Source organism: Saimiri boliviensis, chromosome 14 (assembly GCF_048565385.1).
Source record: "Saimiri boliviensis isolate mSaiBol1 chromosome 14, mSaiBol1.pri, whole genome shotgun sequence".
Taxonomy (NCBI): Eukaryota; Metazoa; Chordata; class Mammalia; order Primates; family Cebidae; genus Saimiri; species Saimiri boliviensis.
In genome coordinates, this window is record NC_133462.1 from 15,733,242 (window position 1) to 15,755,087 (window position 21,846).

Sequence of the window (21,846 nt, forward strand, 5' to 3'; positions counted from 1 at the left end):
TTACACAAAAAGAACTGTATTATGCACATCCTCCTGAGGCTTTTTTTCGTGTAACATCAAACTTTAGATCTAAAGTTTTTCTCTGCAGTATTATTTTTTAATGGCTGTATAATACCTATAGATTAGCTATGCTACTAATTGACCAGCTCCTTTTGACAGTTTTGTAGTTTGTTTTCTCAACATTGGTTCTTTTATTCCCTCAGTCTTTCTCTTAAACGTCAGTCTCACCCACAGGCTTCTAACCAGCAAGCTCAACAAGTCAGGAGCCTCTGCTTTTCACAATGCAGTTTTGTTCCCAATGTTTCCTTCCCTTCCTCTCAGTGATGACAGGTGTGTCCTGAGCTGGTGCTGGCAGAGCAGTGCTCTAGCACCCACGTGGTTGAGAGCAGTAACAACATCAGCTTCCATTTACCGAGCACCCCTCCATGCCAGGCCCTTTGGGAATGGGGCCTACCTCTGTTGGACTCAGGGCTCCACTAACTCAGCCTGTATACTTGAATTACCTGGACACTACTTAGAAAGTGAGCAGCCCAAACTTCATTTGAGACTTCCTGAGCCTGAACCTCTAGAAGTGAGACCCAGGCACCTATACAGGTATCCTCCCTATGGAAACTCAGCAGAAGTAAAGTAATGAATTTTTAACTGCATTTAAACAACTTTTAAGTGGCTCTGACAGGGACCCAAGAAAGAAGCCACATACGGGGAAAACAGTCGGAAAAGGGGCATACACAAATGGACCAAAAAAAAAAAAAAAAAAAAAAATGTATTCTGAAGACGCAGGCTGGCTGGGTGGAAAGAGCAGGGTCAAGTCCTGGTGTGGCTACTAATGCACCCTGGCCTCATCTGTAATACAGGGTTGAAAAGTCCCCCTTCTGGGCTGGCGAGGACTGAATAAGAGAATGGCCATAAAGCAACTGACAAAGTACAAGAAACTATTCAAGTAGGGTGAACAGGTGGTCTCCAGGGCAGGAGACACCTTGATGAGAAGCAGACCGTGCACTGGGATGGCCCAGCCTCAGCCTGCTCCTCTATAAAATCAAGCCCTGAAAAGGAAAAATGGCATGGATGTCTTCTGGTTGCTGTGAAGACTGAATGAGTTGGTGTGAGTAAAAGCTCTCATCTAAGCCCAGGCCCTGGCTCACAGCCAACACTCAACAACTGTGAGCTGTCATTGATGTGGTCGTCACTCTGCGGATATTTATACTGTCACGTTGACTTAAAGTAGCCCAGACCAAAGAAAAGCTATAGTGATCTCCAAAGCAGAGGGATAGTAAGACAGGGGGGAAGGAACACAGGCTTTGGGGAAGAAACCTGGGCTTGAAATTCCTGCTGTGCCCTTTACTATTTGTGAGACTCTAGACAAAAGTCCCCTAAGTAGGCTGAGTCTCAAATTTCTTCATCTGAAAGACAAAGATCATCACCTTCCTCCCGGCTCTGGAGAGGATTTGCAGATGTGAAAATCTCTGGCAAGCCAAGGAGGTCGGCAGTGACAGAAGTCAAAACCTAGGGTGAATCTGAACACAAGGCCTATAGGACTGACTGTCCAGGAGAGGCATCCCAATGGAAAATATCAAGGAAAATTTAAGCCTGAGGAAAAAACAAGACATAAGAGATCCTCTTTTTTTTTTTTGAAACGGAGTTTCACTCTTGTTACCCAGGCTGGAGTGCAATGGCGCGACCTCGGCTCACTGCAACCTCCGTCTCCTGGGTTCAGGCAATTCTCCTGCCTCAGCCTCCTGAGTAGCTGGGATTACAGGCATGCGCCACCATGCCCAGCTAATTTTTTGTATTTTTAGTAGAGACAGGGTTTCACCATGTTGACCAGGATGGTCTCGATCTCTCGACCTCGTGATCCACCCGGCTCGGCCTCCCAAAGTGCTGGGATTACAGGCTTGAGCCACCGTGCCTGGCCAAGAGATCCTCTTTTAAGATCAAAGGAACAGGATGCTGGATATGGATTAGCTAGGGGCCAGGGACTCAGCACAGATCTGCTGGAAGTTCTGGACCATAGGTGCACCTGCTTAAACTAACCAGATCCTCTGGTCCTGACATGTGCGCCAGGAAAAAATGTTCTTCCCTGTTCCCCAGGGAAAAGTGCCTACCCTCATGAAGAACGACGTCATGGGAGTGAGCGGCACACACATACTATTCTTGGGGTCTTCAGAGACTGGCCCCCAAAGAGCCCTTGGACCACAAATGGTTTAAAGAGGAACAGCATGTTACAGAGGAAAAGTTAAGTCCCCTCTCCCCACTACTCTTTTTTGACTCCATTCCTAAAAGCAAAGTAGAATGTGGCATCTGGACCCAGGAAGAGTTTGGCTTCCTCAGCTAAATTTAATTTTCTTCTGACACAAAAACCCAGAGTGGCCCCAGACTATTCTGCCTTTTTTGCCCCTAAGTGATGCTGTTTTGATTCCTCTGAACTGCGAGGGCATGGAGAGACACGTCCTGGAGGTCTCCATGTGGTACAGCTGCCCCTCAATGTCCTGATGAGGGGAAAGGAGAGAAGCAAAGCTGTCAAGATGGCTTGTCCCTGCAGCTTCATGGGACAGGAGGAATGGAGGCGGAGCAGACTGGACTCATAGCTGGCCTTTGTCCTTCCAAGTGGCTAGATTCGGAAGGATGGCTTCTCAGGCACTTTGGAACTGAGGTGCTGAGAATCCTCTCACCATCTAAGACTGCACCTCCCTCTACTTACTGCTTGGCTTGGGGAAGGGAAGAAGAGTGTCTAAACCACCCCAGCAGTAATACAAATACTTGGCTTTCCTGGAGGAAAGGGAATTAACTGCTGGTGGCTGTTGCCACAGCAAACACAGTGAGGTCAGAGCCCCTGGGCCAGCCCAGCACTTCTGTGGTTGCTGGGGGCTGCTAGTGGCTGTTGCTATGAGATCAGCACAACAGCTAGGTCAGCTTTTCCAGCTGCATGGGTTCCCTCTGCCTAGCTCCTGCTTCCCCCAGTCCCACCCTGCTTGAAGATGTTGATTCTAAGAGAAAATGTGGCTGTCTGTGTTCCCTGGCCTCTGTGACATGGACTAAGGGACAAGAGTTGGGTTTTTCAGAGAAGCTCTATGGGGAGTTTTGGTGTGTAACAGTCTGAGGGAGGGAGGAGGGAACACAGGAGGTACTAGTGATGACTTGACAGCCCCGGCTCTCTCAAGCCCCCCTGTCCCTGTCTACTCTCATTTGTCACAGCTCATGAGAGTCACACTGGCAGCAGGAGAAACCTAGCTGGCTCTGAGGAGCAAAATGAAGGCTGATGAGTAAAGAATTTGCTTTGGGCTCAGAGTGAGGTGAATTCTAATCAAAGGAAACACATTTATAGGAAGACAACTGGCTGGAGTTTCAAGAATGGAATGGGCTTCAGGCTCTAGGGATGGTCGGGAATGAAGGAAAGAAACATCCCTTCTCCAAGGCCTGCAAATAAGACATAAGATGCAGGTTACTGTGGGGCACTATTCTAGCCCTAGGTTTCCGTTTCAGGCAAAAGTGTGGCACCTGCCGACCAGGATGCAAATGAGGACTAAAACGACATGTTCTGACTATGACATCAACCCATCCAGCCCTGATTCAGCCCGATGCCTGCCCTGACTCTAGGCTTTTAAGAGCCCTCTAAGGGAACTACTAGGCAACAGTGCCCTACTCTGGGGTGGGTTTGGACAACATGGCCCTGTGGAGGCTCCCCAGAAACCTCCAGAAGGGCAACTTGTTTGCCTCATAGCAGGCCAGTCAATTCCTGTTCTGTACTCTATTTTAAGGCCCTCTGGGACAAGGCCAGAAAGCATCTCATTCCAGAGGCTTCCTACCTCCAACAGAAGACCCCGAAGAGCCACCTGAGGCAATGTGGCCTCCTACTCCCCCTTTCTCTCTCCTCTGCAGACTTTTACTAGCCAGGCAAATTTACCTACATTCCTCCAGATGAAAACATGACCATGACTCCCCACTCCCTTCAGGACAAAGCCCCAGCTCTTTTAATCATCCTCTGTGTCCTGACCCAGACATTCCACCTCCAGAAAGCTTCCCCAAATTCCCATCATGGCCCCAACCATCCTAGCCCACGGCTGCTTGGGAAGTCAGCAGAGCTGTGATCCATCAGTACACTGGGTGTGTGGCTTAGCAGTCCTGTAATCCTCTGTGGAGGCCTCAGTTTCCTCTCTGGTCCACCTCTTTTCTATCTTTTTCTCCTCTAATGTTCCACAGCTGTGATGCTCAAATGATCTGAAGATGCTACTCAGGTTATCACAGAATGTAGGTCAAAGCCCCAGTATACGTGAGAGCGTGTGCCCAATAACATACATCCCAGGGTGGAGGTTAGAGTCCTGGCCAGACAGAGGCATAATCCTGGCTTACACAGGCCCACCTGGCTTCTGCAGTCAACCTCTCCTTCTCTCTCAAGGATGAGCATTTCTGAGGCCAACCTACATAACAGGAGGCCCAGAAGAGCCAAATGTGGGGAGATCTGACCACTCAGGAAAAACCAGTGAAGGCAAAACATGGTTCTGGGCTGAGATTCAGGAACTGCAAGGACTTTGCCTGTAGTACGGGTTTCCCCTTTGGAAATTCCACCTAGCCACGGAGACAGCTATGCATCATCAACTTACCCAACACTGCCAAAGCTGGTGGAGTAGAAGTGCCAGGATTGGCCAGGGGCCTGCTCTGAACCTTCTATACACAAACACGTAACTTCCCTCTCCCTCCCTCTCATATCCAGAGTTTTCTGGAACCCACTTTTGGGGTTTAGGCCAAAACAGGTGAAACCACTGACTTTATACTCCCTCCCTCAGCCTGAGTAGCCTATGGTTTCAGGCCTGGGAGTCAATCCTCCAATCTATGGTTAACCAGAGAACCCTCCTCCCTAGCCTTCAGAGTTTAGGTTCTCTGTCTCACTGTTGGCCCAGATCACTTGGCCAGACCCACATGTCCCTTCAGCAGGAGGCTGGTAGCCCTGAAGACCACAGGCATACCTGGTACAGCCCTAGATCCTGTCCCTGAACAAGCCAGCAACAGCTAAGAAGGCTGACAGTAAGTCTTCAGAGTGCGCAGCTGACACGGGCCTGGCTTCCAGAGAAAAGCCACTTCAACATCCTGGACAGAGATGTTAGACAATCCACTCTGGACTACAATTATTCTCCCCTCGGGCCACATATTTGAAATGTGTTTCACAGCTGATGTAACCAGCAAACGAAGAAAAAGACAAGCAGGGAACACTGACGGGGGTGTCCAAAAGAGGTATACATCCTCAGTGTTAAAATGGTATCACTGCTCTGTCTTTCCCAACAATGAGTCCACCTGGGGTCAATTCAGACTAAAATTCTAAAATGCCCTGACAAGAAGGATCAGGCAAAGTGAGGCCAACTGGGGGAATAACCATGGAAGGATTTTAGACTACCCTGTGCTCAGCTATTTTGTGTAGGATCCTCATTCCTACGTGAAGGCAACTTGGTTCCAGGCAATTCCTTTCTAACAAGCCAACTACCATCCTGACAAAACCACTGTCACCACCTCCACCGTTAGCAGGAACCCTCTGAACTCGTCGTCACCAAGTACCTAGGCCTACATGTATGGAAAGCACTTCAGGAAGGCAACAAGGGCAGGGTGTTACTCAGTTTACATTATTTGCTCACTCACAGGTTCTTAAGAAACCACAAATGCAAGGCTGAAGGGAATAGAGGCTTATTCAGATACCCAAATATAGAAAATAAGGAAACACCCTTTATTACTTGTGAAAGCCTTCAGGACAAATGTCAAGTATGACGTTGCATAGGCAATAAACATGTGGAAATCATTACTCTGAGACAGGAATCTGTAATGATTTTTGGGTCACTCATCCTTTTGAGAATGCTGAAAGATATGGACAAAAAGCTATGTAAGGTTTTTTTTCCTTCTTTTTGGTAAAAAGGATACACCTGCACCTGCATACAATATTTATGTTCAATTGCAAAGGTTTCAGGTCCCCTGATATTAACAACTCCACTATTAACTGAAATGTAGGTAGAAAATATGACTTAGGTATGTATCTGCCAGTCATACGTATTTGTGAAGAGAATATGATGGAAGCAGTAACAGTGTTTACCTTACAGCACTGCTGCTGGAATTAAAGGTACTCTACTTATTCCACAGAGTATTTAACAATAATCACCAGCTACTAAGAGCCAAGTCCTGTGTTAGGTGTGCAGATGCTATTGTGATCCCTGTTTTACCAACCAAGACATGGAGATTCAGAGGATAAAGTCAACTGCCCAAAGGCACAGAGCTAGGGAGTGGCTGAGCTGGGATTCAAGCCCCCATCTGTCAGGCTCAGAAATCCATACTCCTTCCATTTTGCTAAACAGTTCTCACCTGATATTTTTTGGGGCTGCTGATGAGCCTGAGTAAGTAGGCCTAGATCCCAGTGCGGGTTCAGCTGTGTCTAGGACATGACATCATGTATGACACAGTCTGACCTCCCGACTAGCACAGCAGTCAATCAGCATTATGGGGAGAAAGGGACCAGAGTGGGCTCTCCAGACATGGCAGGGGTCCCCTCCCTTCTCCTGAGGACACAATGGTCATCGATAAGTACCTGATCTAGGATATAGTTGCGTTTCTTGCGGGCAGCAATCTGGATGAGGCGGTTGAGGCACTGGGTGGCCTGCTGGATGAGGACATCCCAGCGGCCAGCATAGTTCCGCTGCCGGCGTAGGCCCATCACCTGCAGGCAGGAAGTGGTGAGGGGTAAATGGTTTTAGTTGCAGGCAGCGCTCGGTAGGTGGGAAGTGAGTAAGGAGAGTCCAGTAACTGTCCTTACCCGCATCTTATCCATGATGGCATTGGTACCCAGGATATTGTACTTCTTGGAAGGGTTGGAGGCTGCATGTTTGATGGCCCATGTGGTCTTGCCAGCAGCAGGCAGGCCCACCATCATCAGAATCTACAAGAATACAAGAACAAGACAGGGGAGGTGTTGCAGCGTGGTGGTGTGGCACCACTTGGCTCACTGGTGACTGTGAGTGTGACTCTGAACCTCTGAACTGTGACTGCCTCTGGAAAGTGGAAGCAATAACACCATCTACCTCACAGTACTGGTATCAGGATTCAAAAAGATAAGGCTTGTCAGACTCTGTGCACAGCACCTGGGACAGGGTAAGCATTAAGTCAAGTGCTGGCCAGCCACGGTGGCTCACGCCTGTAATCCCAGGACTTTGGAAAAACAAAAACAAAAAAACCAAGTGCTGTCATTATTAGCATGGATAGAATTTTGTTGTTGTTGTTTTTTTTTTTTTTTTTTGAGACAGGGTCTCACTCTATTGCCCACGCTGGAGTATAATGGCCCAAACATGGCTCACTGCAGTCTTGAACTCCCAGGCTCAAGCAATTCTCCTACATCAGCCTCCAGAGCAGCTAGAACTGCAGGCACAAGACATCATATCTGGCTAATCTTTTTTTTTTTTTTTTGGTAGAAATGGAGGTCTCCTTATGTTGCCCAGGCTGGTCTCGAACTCTTAAGACTCAATGGATCCTCCTCCCTCCTTGGCCTCCCAAAGTGCTGGAATTACAGGCGCTTGCCACCAAATCCAGCCCATTTACAGGATTATGTGGCCCCCCCACAATAACCCAGTGAAGGCTGTGTACTGGGACTGGCCCATGGAGTGGGTAGGAGAAGTGGTACAACTTTCTTAAAGTATGAAATAGGAACAGAGCTGTACACACAAGGACATGAATTGTATCTAATCAGTACATTTAGAATTTGGTAAACAGAGATGCACCTTAAATGCCAAACAAAAGGGGAATGGCTAGTTTGTGAGGCCATTAAGAATGATGTTCATTCCCTTGAAGGATTTTTTAAAAAGAAAAAATTGATGTTCAAAGAGAGGTTTTCATGCGATGAGAAAAAGCTCACAAAATAATGGGAAGTGAAAAGGGCAGGGTATCATAATGCTCATACCATAAAATCTCAATGATAAAAGTTTGTGAGCAAGAAACAGGCACTTAGCACATTAAAAAGAACAGATGACCTCCGAAACTCTGCAAGCAAACTTATTTGTAGATGATGGCATTATGAGAATTAAATTTTTTTTTTTACTTCTTAATTTTCTAGTACAAGTATAAATAACTTACACATACAAGAAAAATATTGTTTTAAGGAAAAAAGACACCAGCATAGCTCTTAGAATCAAATAATCCCAAAGGCCATTTATCTTTTATGATAGCTCTGGGTGAGAGGTGGAACTTACTCAGCCTCCTTCAAGAACACTCGGTGGGCCAGGCTCAGTGGCTAAAAAAGTTAGCCGGGCATGGTGGCATGTACCTGTGGTCCCAGCTACTCGAGAAGCTGAGGTGGGAGGATCACTTGAGCCTGGGAGGTCAAGGCTGCAGTAAGCCATGATCGCACCACTGCACTCCAGCCTGGGTGACAGAGCGAGACCCTGTCTCTAAAGAAAAAAAAAGAACACTTGGTGGCAGAGTGCACTCCCCAAGAAACATCTAGTGTCCTTTTCTGCTGGAAGAAAAGCCTCCTTTTCCCATATTCTGGCCTCACTTAAGAAGATGGAATGTTTCTGAGATTTAGGTATATTAACTTAGCCTCTCTGACTTCAACCTAGGTCACACCAACACCCCTCACTTCACACTCAGAGCAGCTTTTCAGCTCTGAGTCTAACCCTGAGGAGCTGGGACAAAGTGGCCACTTGCCCCAAGGCTACTCACGCAGCAAGTCTATGTGTGTCTCCCCTCTGTCTTGGCAGCAAGGTGGCCACCAATACATTCTGGCCCCACTCACCTCACATTCTGCCTTGCTCTTTGGTCCAACGGTGCCCCGGATCCGCTCACTAAGGGGAAGGTGCTGGATGAAGGTAAACCCCGGGAGGACAGAACAGTAGGGCTCTGCCCTCTGTCCGAAGTTGAACTCCACTGCGCAATTCTTCACCAGGACATGAGGATACAGGGCCTGACCCCCCAAGGCTTCCTTTTGGATTCGGAAGGCAATGCCCATCCACTTTCCATTCTTGGTAAAGGAAAGTTCCACGTCATTTCCACATTCAAAGTCCTAGGAGAAAAAGCCAAAGGAATATGATTGCCAACTCTTGCCATAGGCACTGGGAGTCACGTGGGTGAGAACAGATGCAGGGAGTAGAATATGGACAGCTTTCCAGATTTAATCCATTCTTCCCCAGCATACAGGTAAGCTGGGCAGCATCAGTGAACATCTTAGAGAACATCCAGCCCAAAGCCCTCCTTGCCTAAGACCCCAAAGTTGGTGAATATGAAGCAGGTAAGCAAGATTTTTTTTTTTTTTTGACACAGGGTCTCACTCTGTCCCCCAGGCTAAGTGCAGTGACATGACTAGCATGACTAGGGCTCACTCCAACCATAAACTCCCAGGTCCAAGCAATCTTCACACCTCAGTCTCCCGAGTAACTGGGACTACAGGCATGTTCCACAACACCTGGCTAATTTTTAAATTTTTTTTGTCTAGACAGGGTCTTGTTATGTTGCCCAGGCTGATATTGAACTCCTGGACTCAAGCGATCTTCCCACCTTGCCGTATCGAAGTCTTGGAATTACAGGCTGGAGCCACTGCACCCAGCTTGAAGCAGGTAATTTTAAGAAGCTCCAAGCATTTGAGTCTTGTGCCTAGACCAAGATGAAGATGAAGGAAAAGGTGATCCTGTCCTGTTCTGAAAACTGATGAGAAGTAGGGTGTAGTGACTCGCCTATAATCTCATCACTTTGAGAGGCTGAGGCATAAGGATCACTTGTGGCCAGGAGTTCAAGTACAGCCTGGGTAATAGAGAGAGGCCCCATCTCTTCAAAAACAAACAAAAGAAACCCCAAAAGGGCATTCTATGAACATAACAAATGAAGGAAAGCCACAGCAGGGCCTTTTCGAGCTGAGTTCAGCTTGTTGAACATGTTGCCTGAGTTCATACTCTTTCTGATATATATGCCTGGTGATCTGGGACCAACAGAGCTTAGGGACCAGTGGGGAATGAGACAAGGATGCTATAATAATTCAGTAAGATGATCTACCTAGAAGCAAGTTTCTGAGATGGTTTCTCAGTTGTGTGTATAGAAGCCTAGCAGTGACGCAGAACATAAGGTCAGGTTGGCAGGGGCATAAAAGATGAGGGGGAAGTAATTCAGGAACAGCTGAAAAGCCATGCAAGGACCACATTCATTTATTCTGTAACAACTACTAACTGAACTGCTGAAGTTAGTAATTAAGATCCTGTTTTAGGTGGATGGATGGCTTCGGTGCTACCATTTACTAACTTGTGGCCTTGGTTAAGTTATTTCATCTTGTTTCTTTAACAAAGGAGGTGGGTAATACTATTTTATACTGCCTGTGTTTATCCTAAGTGTTAAATAGGCTAGTACATTTAATACACAGTGAGTACACAGGAACATGAGCTATCACTGCAAGATGCCAGGTACTGTGCTGGAAGTTAGAAGCTAGGACTGAAGTGATGGGGAGGGGACATGGCTTACCTCAGCATTTGAGGGACTCTGCAGGAATCGGGACTTGATGCTGGTGGCAGAGCAGAGTGTCTGACTCATTGTGAATAGGGGAGCAGCCTGCTCAAAACTGTATTTTGGAAACATGACTTTGGCTGCAGGATACAAAAAGCTCTTTTTTGCTTAGTGTTTTTTCCTTTTTAAAATTTATATTTTTAAAACATTTGTTAAATATTTTTCTAAATACCTATCTCGGAGACGAAAAGACTCAAAACTTGAGATTAGATAGCAGACTGAAGCGAAATACAAGGTTCGGTTTCTGATATAAAAGTATAAGTTCTGTCTCTGTTCAGGAGACCACCTTGAGAATTGCCCTTCAAGAAGTGACTGAAGCACCCTTCCTTAAGGAGCTTCCTCATTAACGTTCTCAGTGCTCACAGGGTGCAGCTCAGTATCAGAGTCCCTCATGCCTGTTCATCTCTAAGCATGCACCCACATCAAGACCATAGAGAACAGATATGCAAACAATGGCTGGACTGAATCTTGCCCAGTCCCTGCTCTGTCTTCCTACCTGAGCAAAAGTGACCCTGGTCATCTTTGCTCTGACATGGAAGTAAACACTGTGGAGGTTAGCCTGCCTTATGGCCACCAGCTACAATATAGGAACTTACCATAATGCATAGAAACTGGCACCCTCAGACAACCAATCTGCCACCACCAGAGCCATCTGTCCAAGAGGCAAGTGTGGTTGTATTGTTCCTTCCTGCTGAAACACTCCTTGAAACACTCCTGTGTCAGTCCCAGGCCTGCAGACCCAAACTCCCGAAGCCTGGCATTATTCAGAGCATGCCGCTTTTATAGCCAGGTATCTCATACCTCTTTCGATTGCCCTAGACTCTAAGTGTCATACTCCTTACGGTTTGCTGAAATGGGGTACCCTGTTCGCTCCACTTGGAAGGCTGTTTTACCTTTTAGTTTTGCAACCTGAAGACTTGAGATCTGTCACCCATGTCTTCTCCTCTTGTTCCACCAGACCAATGATTTTTATACCCCCTCCAACTCCTCACTCTGAGCCTTTTGAAAGCTGTGGTATCTTCTGAACAAATGAAACTATACAAGGAATCTTAAGACTGGATGCAGAGATGTTCTGGTTGAAGCAAGAGTCAAGGCCTAGAGTTCCACACTGCCACACACCCAAAGAACCTCATACTCTCAAAGAATAGACTTTGGTAAACACTGTCACACAGTGACAAGTTAAATTACTGCAACCTGTTTGGAGTGTAGTCTTGGTGGTAGCTATCGGAATTTAAAAATATACCTTTGACTCAGAATCTAACTTTCAAGAAGAAACACAAATACATCCCCACAAGAATGCAAAACTGTATGTGAAAAATGCTCATGCCAGCACAGCAAAATGTGCTCCAACAGGGAAGTAGGAGTGGCTACACTGCACAGGAGATCCATATGTGAAGCTACAAAAAGATCTCCAAGTTACTCCAGTAAATGGAATAAAGACAAGCAGCATTAACTGTTCCAGGAAACAACTTTCCGAGCCACTAACAGGAAGACTGGCTAAAATAAAGCAGGGTGCCCTGACCCCAGCATCACAATGCTAGACAGCCATTAAACAGCCACTAAATACAAAGTCCCAAAAGTAACAACATGTCCACTAACGAGGGGGACCAGATTAAGGCATGTCCACTAAAGTGGGGAACTAGGTTACATCAATTATGGTACAGCCACACAATGATTACAGACAATACAAAACTACAAACAGGCTCTCTTGGTAGTGCTATAAAAATATTCCCAAGACATCTAAGTTAAGCCAAAAAAAAAAAAAAAAAAAAAAAAAAGAGAGAGAGAGAGATGCAGAATTACAGGCACAATGTGCCACTTTTTGTGTAAAAGAAGAAAATAATCACCTTTCTTAATGAAAAAGGGATAAAGAAACCCTGAGTACCGGTAGGTTCACAGGCTGGGGAGGGTAAAAATGGGTGGGGCTGCAGAGGGGCTCTAAAAAAGACTTTACACTGTATGCCCTTTTATATCCTTGATTTTTTTTTTTTTTTTTTAGAAATTCGAATCTGGAAAAAAATCAATTCACAATGATTAACTATTAAGAAACACCTTTGGCCAGGCACGGTGGCTCACAAGGTCAGGAGTTCCAGATCAGCCTGGCCAACATGGTGAAATCCCATCTCTACTAAAAATACAAAAATTAGCTGGGCCTGGTGGCACATGCCTGTATTCCCAGCTACTTGGGAGACAGAGGAAGGAGAATCACTTGAACCCAGGAGGTGGAGGTTGCAGTGACCTGAAATTTGCACCACTGCACTCCTGCCTGGGCAACGAGCGAGACTTTGCCTCAAAAAAAAAAAAAAAAAGAAAAAAGAAAAAGAAAAAAAGAAACACTTTAAATTGAGCTAGATCTACTGTGTGGACAGGGAAAGATGGTCAAGATTTACTTTTAAATAGGGAAAAAATGCAAGGTCTAGAACAATTTGTAGAAATTAAACACGATTTTTACTTTTAAAATGTTCTATTAAAAAGATATTGAGGGTTGGGGTGCAGTGGCTCATGCCTGTAATCCCAGCACTTTGGGAGGCTGAGGTGGGCAGATCATCTGAGGTCAGGAGTTCGGGACCAGTCTAGCCAAAGGTGAAACCCTGTCTCTACTAAAAACACAAAAATTAGCCAGGTGTGGTGGCATGTGTCTATAGTCCCAGTTACTCAGGCAGTTGAGGCCGGAGAATCATTTGAATCTGGGAGGCGGAGGTTGCAGTGAGCTGAGATTGCGCCACTGCACTCCAGTCTGGATGACAGAGCAAATCTCTGTCTCAAAAAAAAAAAAAAAAAAGATATTGAGATCCTGAAATGGAAAGGAAGGCGGCTAAGAAACTGTTTCAGACTTTCAGACTAAAGGAGAATAAAGACACATGGCAAGAGAAAGCAGTGTGATCATAGACCATATCCTAAACTAGAAACTCAATTGGATGAAGAATATAATTGAGACCAGCAACAAAGTTTGAATGTAGAGTAAATAATAGCATTATATCAAGTTTTAAATTTAATAACTACTGCCATTAACATCTTTACTCTTAAGAATCAGCTGGGCGTGGTGGCTCACGCCTATAATCCCAGCACTTTGGGAGGCCAAGACAGGTGGATCCTGATGTCAGGAGTTCGTGACCAGCCTCATCAACATGGTGAAACCCCATCTCTACTAAAAATACAAAAATTAGCCAGGTGTGGTGGCGGGTACCTATAATCCAGCTACTCAGGAGGCTGAGTCAGAAGAATCACTTGAACCCGGGAGGCAGAGGTTGAAGTGAGCCGAGATCATGCCACTGCATTCCAGCCTGGGTGACAGAGACTCCGTTTCAAAAAAACAAAAAAAGAAGACACACTGAGCCTGGCTCAGTGCTGTGTGCCTGTGGTTTCAGCTACTAGGCTGGGGTGGATGGCTTGATCCCAGTTCTGGGCTGTAGTGTGCTATGCCAATCGGTTGTTCACAGTAAATTTGGCTTTGACATGGTGACCTCCTGGTATTTAAGGACCATCAGGTTGCCTAAGGAGGAGTGAACCAGCCAAGGTAGGAAACAAAGCAAGTTGAAACCTTCATGCTGACCGGAAGAGGGATCACCACCTGTGAAAATGCTGCAAGACCCTGTCTCATTTATTAAAAAGAAAGAAAGAAATACACACCGAAGTAATGAAGACGTGACATATGCAACCTGCTCTCAAATGGGTCAGATGAAAACACAGCTGACCCTTGAACAACAATGGCTTCAGGCTACGCAGGTCCACTCATGTGCACACTTTTTTCATTCAATAAAAAATATTTTTGGACACTTGCAACAATTTGAAAAAACTCTCAGATCCCTATGACTAGAAATACAGGAAAAAAAATAAAGTTAGGTATGCCATGAGTGCATAAAAACCGTAGACACTAGTCTATGTGTTAATTGACTGTATGATATCAGCAGGCTATTAGTTTAGTCTTTTTTTCCCTCACCTCAGTCTCCTGAGTAGCTAGGACCACAGGCATGTGCCACCAAGCCCAGCTAATTTTTATTTCTATTTTTGGTAAAGACAGGGTCTCCTTATGTTGCCCAGGCTGGTATTTAACTCCAGGACTCAAGGGATTTGCCCACCTTGGTCTCCCCAAAGTACTGGGATTACAGGTGTGAGCCACTGCACTCAGACAGTAGTTTATTTTTTGGGAATAAAAAACTATATGTGGATTTTTGACTGCATGGAGGTTGGTGCCCCTAACCCCTGCATTGCTCAAGGGTCAACCCATTGTTTAGGAACAAGCAAACCACTCTGACCCCTTCTGTACTAAACTCATGGGGTTCTTGGTGACAAAGGGCATTCTCCAATATGAAAAGAACTTTAAAAGGTAATCACATACTGGCAAAGTATTTCCTAACTTCAGAAACAAAGCATCAATGGAACCAATCCAGAAAAAGGTTTCTCATTGTCCACACACCTTCTTGTATAACCAAAAGACTGGCAACTGGTCAACACCAGGATTCAGGATTCAGGGCTTGAGGGTTATCAGCTTGATAAGTGACAATAGTCCTGATCATAAATCTGACAGCATTCGCTGGGCAAGGAGTCACCCATCTATAATCCCAGAACTTTGGGAGGCTGAGGTGGGCAGACTGCGTGAGCTCAGAAGTTCGAGACCAGCCTGGGAAACTCAGCTCTACAAAAACCATCTCTACAAAAAATACAAAAATTAGCTGGGTGTGGTGGCGCACATGTGTAATCCCAGCCACTTGGGTCGCTGAGGCAGGAAAATAGCTTCAACCCGGGAGGCAGAGGCTACAGTAAGCTAAGATCATACCACTACACTCCACCTTAAAAATTTATTCAGGCGGCCAGGCACAGTGGCTCATGCCTATCATCCTGGCACTTTGAGAGGCCAAGGTGGGCAGATCACGAGGTCAGAAGATGGAGACCAGCCTGACCAACACAATGAAACCCTGTCTCTACTAAAAATACAAAATATTAGCCAGGCGTCGTGATGTACACCTGTAGTCCCAGCTACTAGGGAGGCTGAGGCAGGAGAATCACTTGAACCAGGGAGGCAGATGTTGCACTGAGCCAAGATCACCATCACTGCACTCCAGCCTGAGCAACAGAGTGAGATTCCATCTTAAAACAAACAAACAAACAAAAAACCACAAGAACTTCGAGAGATCACTTTTTACTGTGATACACAATTTACCAAAAAGAACTACTCACATGGAGAGGTATGACACACACTGTTTTAAGTAGATACTTGGAACAATTGAGCTCACCATAATAGCAACAGGAGGTGGCTTCAAAATTATTATAGTATGTGCTGATTAACTTTATGCAGTTGGCTGGGTGTAGTGCGGCTCAACGCTTGTAATTCTAGTACTTTGGAGGCTGAGGGGTGGATCACCTGAGGTCAGAAGTTTGAGACCAGCGTGGCCAACATGGTGAAACCCCATCTACTAAGACTACAAAAATTAGCTGGGCATGGTGGCAGGCGCTTATAGTCCCAGCTACTCAGGAGGCTGAGGCAGAAGAATTCCTTGAACTCAGGAGGCAGAGGTTGCAGTGAAGCAAGATAGTGCCATTGCTCTCCAGCCTGGGCAACAAGAGCAAAACTCCCTCTTAAAAAACAAAACAAAAAAACAAAAACTAGCACAGCGTGGTGGTACACAACTGTAATCTCAGCTATTCGGGTGGGCTAAGGCACGAGAATCACTTGAACCCCAGAGGTGGAGGTTGCAGTGAGTCGAGGTTGTGCCACTACACTCCAGTCTGAGTGACAAAGAATCTGTCTCAGAAAAAAAAATACAGTTGTGATTTAATACTGTACTATTATATTTGTTTACATTTCTCTCAACTGTGAATGGTACCACGTAGGGTCTACAAGTGTTTGTGTGCATAAGTTTTGACACATTTTAACTTTCTGTAACATATTTGTGGATATTTTATGGTACTAAATGATGAGCCACTAGTATCTATATATATTTTACCCATTCATGACATGCTTAACTTTTTCTTTTTTTTTTTTGAGACAGAGTTTCGCTCTTGTTACCCAGGCTGGAGTGCAATGGCCCGATCTCGGCTCACCGCAACCTCCGCCTCCTGAGTTCAGGCAATTCTCCTGCCTCAGCCTCCTGAGTAGCTGGGATTACAGGCACACACCACCATGCCCAGCTAATGTTTTGTATTTTTAGTAGAGACGGGGTTTCATGATGTTGACCAGGATGGTCTCGATCTCTTGACCTCGTGATCCACCCGCCTCGGCCTCCCAAAGTGCTGGGATTACAGGCTTGAGCCACCGCGCCCGGCCTAACTTTTTCTTAATCTTATTGATATTTCTAAGCTATATGATTTCTCTGGTTTTTTTTGAGACGGAGTTTCACTCTTGTTACCCAGGCTGGAGTGCAATGGCTCAATCTCGGCTCACCGCAACCTCCACCTCCTGGGTTCAGGCAATTCTCCTGCCTCAGCCTCCTGAGTGCTGGGATTACAGGCACGTGCCACCATGCCCAGCTAATTTTTATTTTTAGTAGAGATGGAGTTTCACCATGTTGACCAGGATGGGCTTGATCTCTTGACCTCGTGATCTACCCGCCTCGGCCTCCCAAAGTGCTGGGATTATAGGCTTGAGCCACCGCGCCCGGCCTGTTTTTTTTTTTTTTTTTTTTTTTAATTGTTGCAAATCTCCAAAGAAGTTTCCAACATATTTATTGGGAAGAATCTGCATATAATTGAACCAGTACAATTTAAACACGTTATTCAAGAGTTAACTCTGTGTGTGTATGTACACCATAAACATGAAAATCGTAAAGCAAATGTGGTAAATGTTAGAATCTGGATAAAGCTCTATGAGAATTCTTTATTCTCAAGCTTTTCTCTGAGTCTGAATTTATTCCAAAGTTAAAAAAAGAAGGAGGCCGGGCGCGGTGATTCAAGCCTGTAATCCCAGCACTTTGGGAGGCCGAGGCGGGTGGATCACGAGGTCAAGTGATCGAGACCATCCTGGTCAACATGGTGAAACCCTGTCTCTACTAAAAGTGCAAAAAATTAGCTGGGCATGGTGGCACGTGCCTGTAATCCCAGCTACTCAGGAGGCTGAGGCAGGAGAATTGCCTGAGCCCAGGAGGCGGAGGTTGCAGTGAGCCGAGATCGCGCCATTGCACTCCAGCCTGGGTAACAAGGGCGAAACTCCGTCTCAAAAAAAAAAAAAAAAAAGAAGGGGCTGGGCGCAAGGCTCACACCTGTAATCCCAGCACTTTGGGAAGCTGAGGCGGGCAGATCACCTGGGGTCAGGAGTTTGAGACCAGCCTGTCCAACATGGAGAAACCCGTCTCTACTAAAAATACATAATTAGCCAGGTGTGGTGGCGCATGCCTGTAATCCCAGCTACTCAGGAGGTTCAGGCAGGAGAATCGCTTGAACCCGGGAGGCGGCAGTTGCGGTGAGCTGAGATCATGCCATTGCACTCCAGCATGGGCAACAAGAGCAATACTCCGTCTCAAAAAAAAAAAAACAAGAAGGAAGAGTACATGTGTACAAATATGAAGGAAGGCAAAACAATGAGCCTCAGAGGATGCATCCATCTGGGTGGTCACTTCCTCTGAGGCCTCACAGCACATTTCACAAATAGTATTAAGTGGTATTTACTGAGTACTTACTGTGTGTCAGGCATTGTTTTAAGTGCTTTTAATGGATTAACTTAATGACTCCACACAAAATTCTGAGGTAGGTGCAAAGATTCCCATTTAGAGGGAACTGAAAGACAGGGAGGGTAAATTGCCCAGGGCTGTGAGTGGAAGAAAGGACTGGGTCCAGGGAGTCCAACCCAGAGTGGACAGCCATATTGCACAGCATGGTGACTGCTGGACGCTGCTTTCAAAGGCTGAAGTATGGCAGCAGCTGTTCTGTCTTACATCTTCTCTACTCTTCCAGAAGGCAGTGCATGGTAGGAAGCCTGGCTCAACCAATGTGAGGGGAAGAAGGGGAGAAGTTTTGGGATAAGATGATGCCAACGTGGGGCAAGAGCCAATACCACTGCCTTCAAGAGCAGACAGGCCATTTCCTAGCAATGAAAGATAAGAAATTCCTATGTTTGTTTAGAAAATGTCACTCTGGCACCTAGGAATGGAGGAAGGCTATGCACACCTTAAGTTCCCAGACCGCTTCAGGGTGTCATCTGAAAACTTTGCACACAAGACCAGAGGAGGTGGAATGGCAGAATTTTGCACAAAATGACAGTAAACATTCCAGTCTGTCAAGCAGAGACAAAGAAGTATGGCGAGAGTGGCTGGATATGGGGCAGACAATGGATAGAGGTATCCTGAAAAAGAAGTCTGTAGCCCAACATCTGGTTCTGCCAACTCCCACAGGCTGCTAGCACTCACCGCAAAGCAGCCAATCACATCGTTCTCTGCAAACTTGTCTCCGTAGTTTTCAAACCGGCTATTGGTGGACTTCTTCCCAGTGCCTCCATAGCCATAGGAGAAAGGCTCTTCGCCTGATGGAAGAAATAGGCAAAGGCAGGTTAAACCTGCGATGGTCATAACAGCCTCAATGGCTGCCACATACTTTTATTTTTGAAGAAAAAATCATTTCCTTTACTGTTTCTATTAATCAGATGCCTTTTTAAAATAGGGGTGGGGAAGGGTGAAAGGAAGCACTTTATGATGTGGAACTTTGGAGGGCCTGATGGGTTTCGTTGTTCAGTCTGCGAGTATGAGCTCAACTGAATTACTCTGCACAGAAGGGAGAATCTGAAAAGAAAGGGAGGAAAGGAAGACAGGAGCTGGGATAGAGGAGGATGGCTGTTTGCTGAGATGCAACCCTTCCTTGTGACACCCAATATTCAGTCAAGTCTACTCATGGTAGACATCAGTGAAGGGGCTGGATTTTGCTTCTGGAGACCATGAGGACTGACCCCTGGGAAAGGTACTGGATTTCTTCACGCTACAGAACTGGGTGCTTAAGTGATATGACTGAGATCCCAAGAGATTCCTAGGCAGAACCCAAAGAGTATGCTGCTAGAAAAGCAGGGGCCAACAAGCACGAATGCTAGGCCGGGTTCTGCTATGAACCAGCTGTGTGACCCTGGATATGGTGCTGACCCTTCTGAGCTGTTTCCCCATCCTTATCAGCTGCCACAACCTACATCTCAAAATGGAGACAAAGATAGAATAAGATGACCTATGAGTCAAATAAAAAGTGCCAACACATAGGGAAATGTAAACTGTATACTTTTTTTGTACTAACATATCTACTTTTTTGAGGAAGTACAAATGTATGTGGTACATGTGCAATTTGTTACATGCTCAGATTGCATAGTGGTGTCAGGGCTTTTAGGCTATGCATTGCCTAAAAAATGTACATTGTACATATTAACCAACTTCTCATCCTCCTCCCCCTTGCCACCCCATAATCCTTCTGAGTCTCATTATCTATTATTCCGCTCTCTAAGTCCATGTGAACACATTTTTTAACGAACACTTATGAGTGAGAATACATCTACTTTTAAAGATTAGCCTTAAGTGGTCAGACGATTATGCACCAGGACAATAGCTCAAGTGTTAAAATAGGGGTGGGGTAGGGTGCAATAAATTTGAATGAGCTACAAAAGAGGACTTGTTAAATAGTGCAACTATAAAATTGAAAATTATACAGTAGTCAAAGAGCTGTATTTGTTTACAAAAATATGCCCATCATATATTAAAACAAAGCTATACAGAGTAGTCCTAGTGTGATCCAGTTTGAATATATATTAAAAAAAAAATGTCTAGAAGACTACAGACAGAATGTTAACATTGGTTATATCACAGGTTTAGGAAGGATTTTCATTTTTCTGTTTCTGTATGGCCTGAATTCCTATAATCAATGTTTGGAATGTTTGTATGACCATAAACAGAAGGCAGAAAGTGTTGGCACTGGTGAGAATAATCAGTGAGAATAACAATAACCAGAAGGTCAATGAAGCCTGGGGACCCACAAAATTCAAAACCTATCAATAGGCAACCCCCTTCACCTCTCCCAACTAGCCCTGGCCTCACTAGTCTCTGTTCCCCTTTTTACTCTAGGTTAGGCTCTGGACAGAAAATACAGACAGAATTTAATGGAGCTCGAGAACTTATTCGCTTCTTGGTTTGAGGGCAGGAGACACTAATCCTTTTTATAGAAAGGGAATAGATTCCCAGAGAGAATTTTGGACCCTTCTCCTAAAGGATAGAGGATAAGAATTAATTCTTCACAGAAAAGTTGTTTCATGACCATAGTCCTTTCATTTGAATACAGCATGACAGAGACAGTGGCATATACCTAAACCTTATACCTTTTCCACTTCGACCTAGTTCTATGCTAAGTCTGACGTTAGAAAGGGAGGCTTTGGAGCCTTGAGAATCCAAGGGTAGGGACAGTCACTCTATTCTCTGGACTCCTTAGCTGATCCCTCCTTACCTAGCTGGGTGCTGCAGGAGTCCAGGGACCATCCGATACGGACCACATGGGGGTCAGGCTCTGTAGATGGAAGGTGCTTCACAGAGATTTCCTCATTAATCTGGAGAAAGAGGACAAAAGGGCTCAGGATTGATTTCTCTGGAGGCTGCAAGTTATGAGGCAATATAGGATGGAAGCACATCAGGCATTAAAAAATAGCAATGGCAGCCGGGCGCGGTGGCTCAAGCCTGTAATCCCAGCACTTTGGGAGGCCGAGGCGGGTGGATCACGAGGTCGAGAGATCGAGACCATCCTGGTCAACATGGTGAAACCCCGTCTCTACTAAAAATACAAAAAATTAGCTGGGCATGGTGGCGCGTGCCTGTAATCCCAGCTACTCAGGAGGCTGAGGCAGGAGAATTGCCTGAACCCAGGAGGCGGAGGTTGCGGTGAGCCAAGATCGCGCCATTGTACTCCAGCCTGGGTAATAAGAGCGAAACTCCGTCTCAAAAAAAAAAAAAAAATAGCAATGGCTTTTCTTGCTGGAGAAGAAGCATTTAAGCAACTCTCAGCCTGTTGAACCTAAGTCAAGCCTTCCAAAAGGATCCACAGAGTACAGGGCCACGGAGGCAGGCATTTCAAAATACAGTTATCTTTAGTTTAGGAGACTCTCGTAACATCTGGTAGAAAGATAAACTGGTGCAATGTCTTTAGAGCGTAATCTAGCAGTCTCTATGAAAACTATAAATCAGGCGTCCCCAAACTGCGGCCCATGGGCCGCATGTGGCCCCCTGAGGCCGTTTATCTGGCCCCCACCGCTGCACTTCAGGAAGGGGCACCTCTTTCATTAGTGGTCAGTGAGATGAGCACAGTATGTGGTGGCCCTCCAACAGTCTGAGGGACAGTGAACTGGACCCCTGTGTAAAAAGTTTGGGGACACCTGCTATAAATGGCTGGGGATGG

At 45.7% G+C, this 21,846-nt stretch overlaps 1 protein-coding gene across 8 annotated transcripts in view; it reads right to left on the minus strand.

Moving 5' to 3' along the window:
* Positions 1–21,846, minus strand: part of HNRNPUL1 (heterogeneous nuclear ribonucleoprotein U like 1) — a 46,081-nt gene that overhangs the window by 7,424 nt on the left and 16,811 nt on the right. For all 8 annotated transcript variants that reach the window (XM_010331048.2, XM_074386304.1, XM_074386307.1 and 5 more), the window contains exons 6-10: positions 20,905–21,004; positions 18,846–18,958; positions 8,756–9,022; positions 6,785–6,907; positions 6,560–6,688 (exon numbers count right to left, since the gene is read on the minus strand). In XM_010331048.2, coding sequence (XP_010329350.1) covers positions 6,560–6,688; positions 6,785–6,907; positions 8,756–9,022; positions 18,846–18,958; positions 20,905–21,004 — 732 coding nt within the window. The remainder of the gene's footprint in view (positions 1–6,559; positions 6,689–6,784; positions 6,908–8,755; positions 9,023–18,845; positions 18,959–20,904; positions 21,005–21,846) is intronic.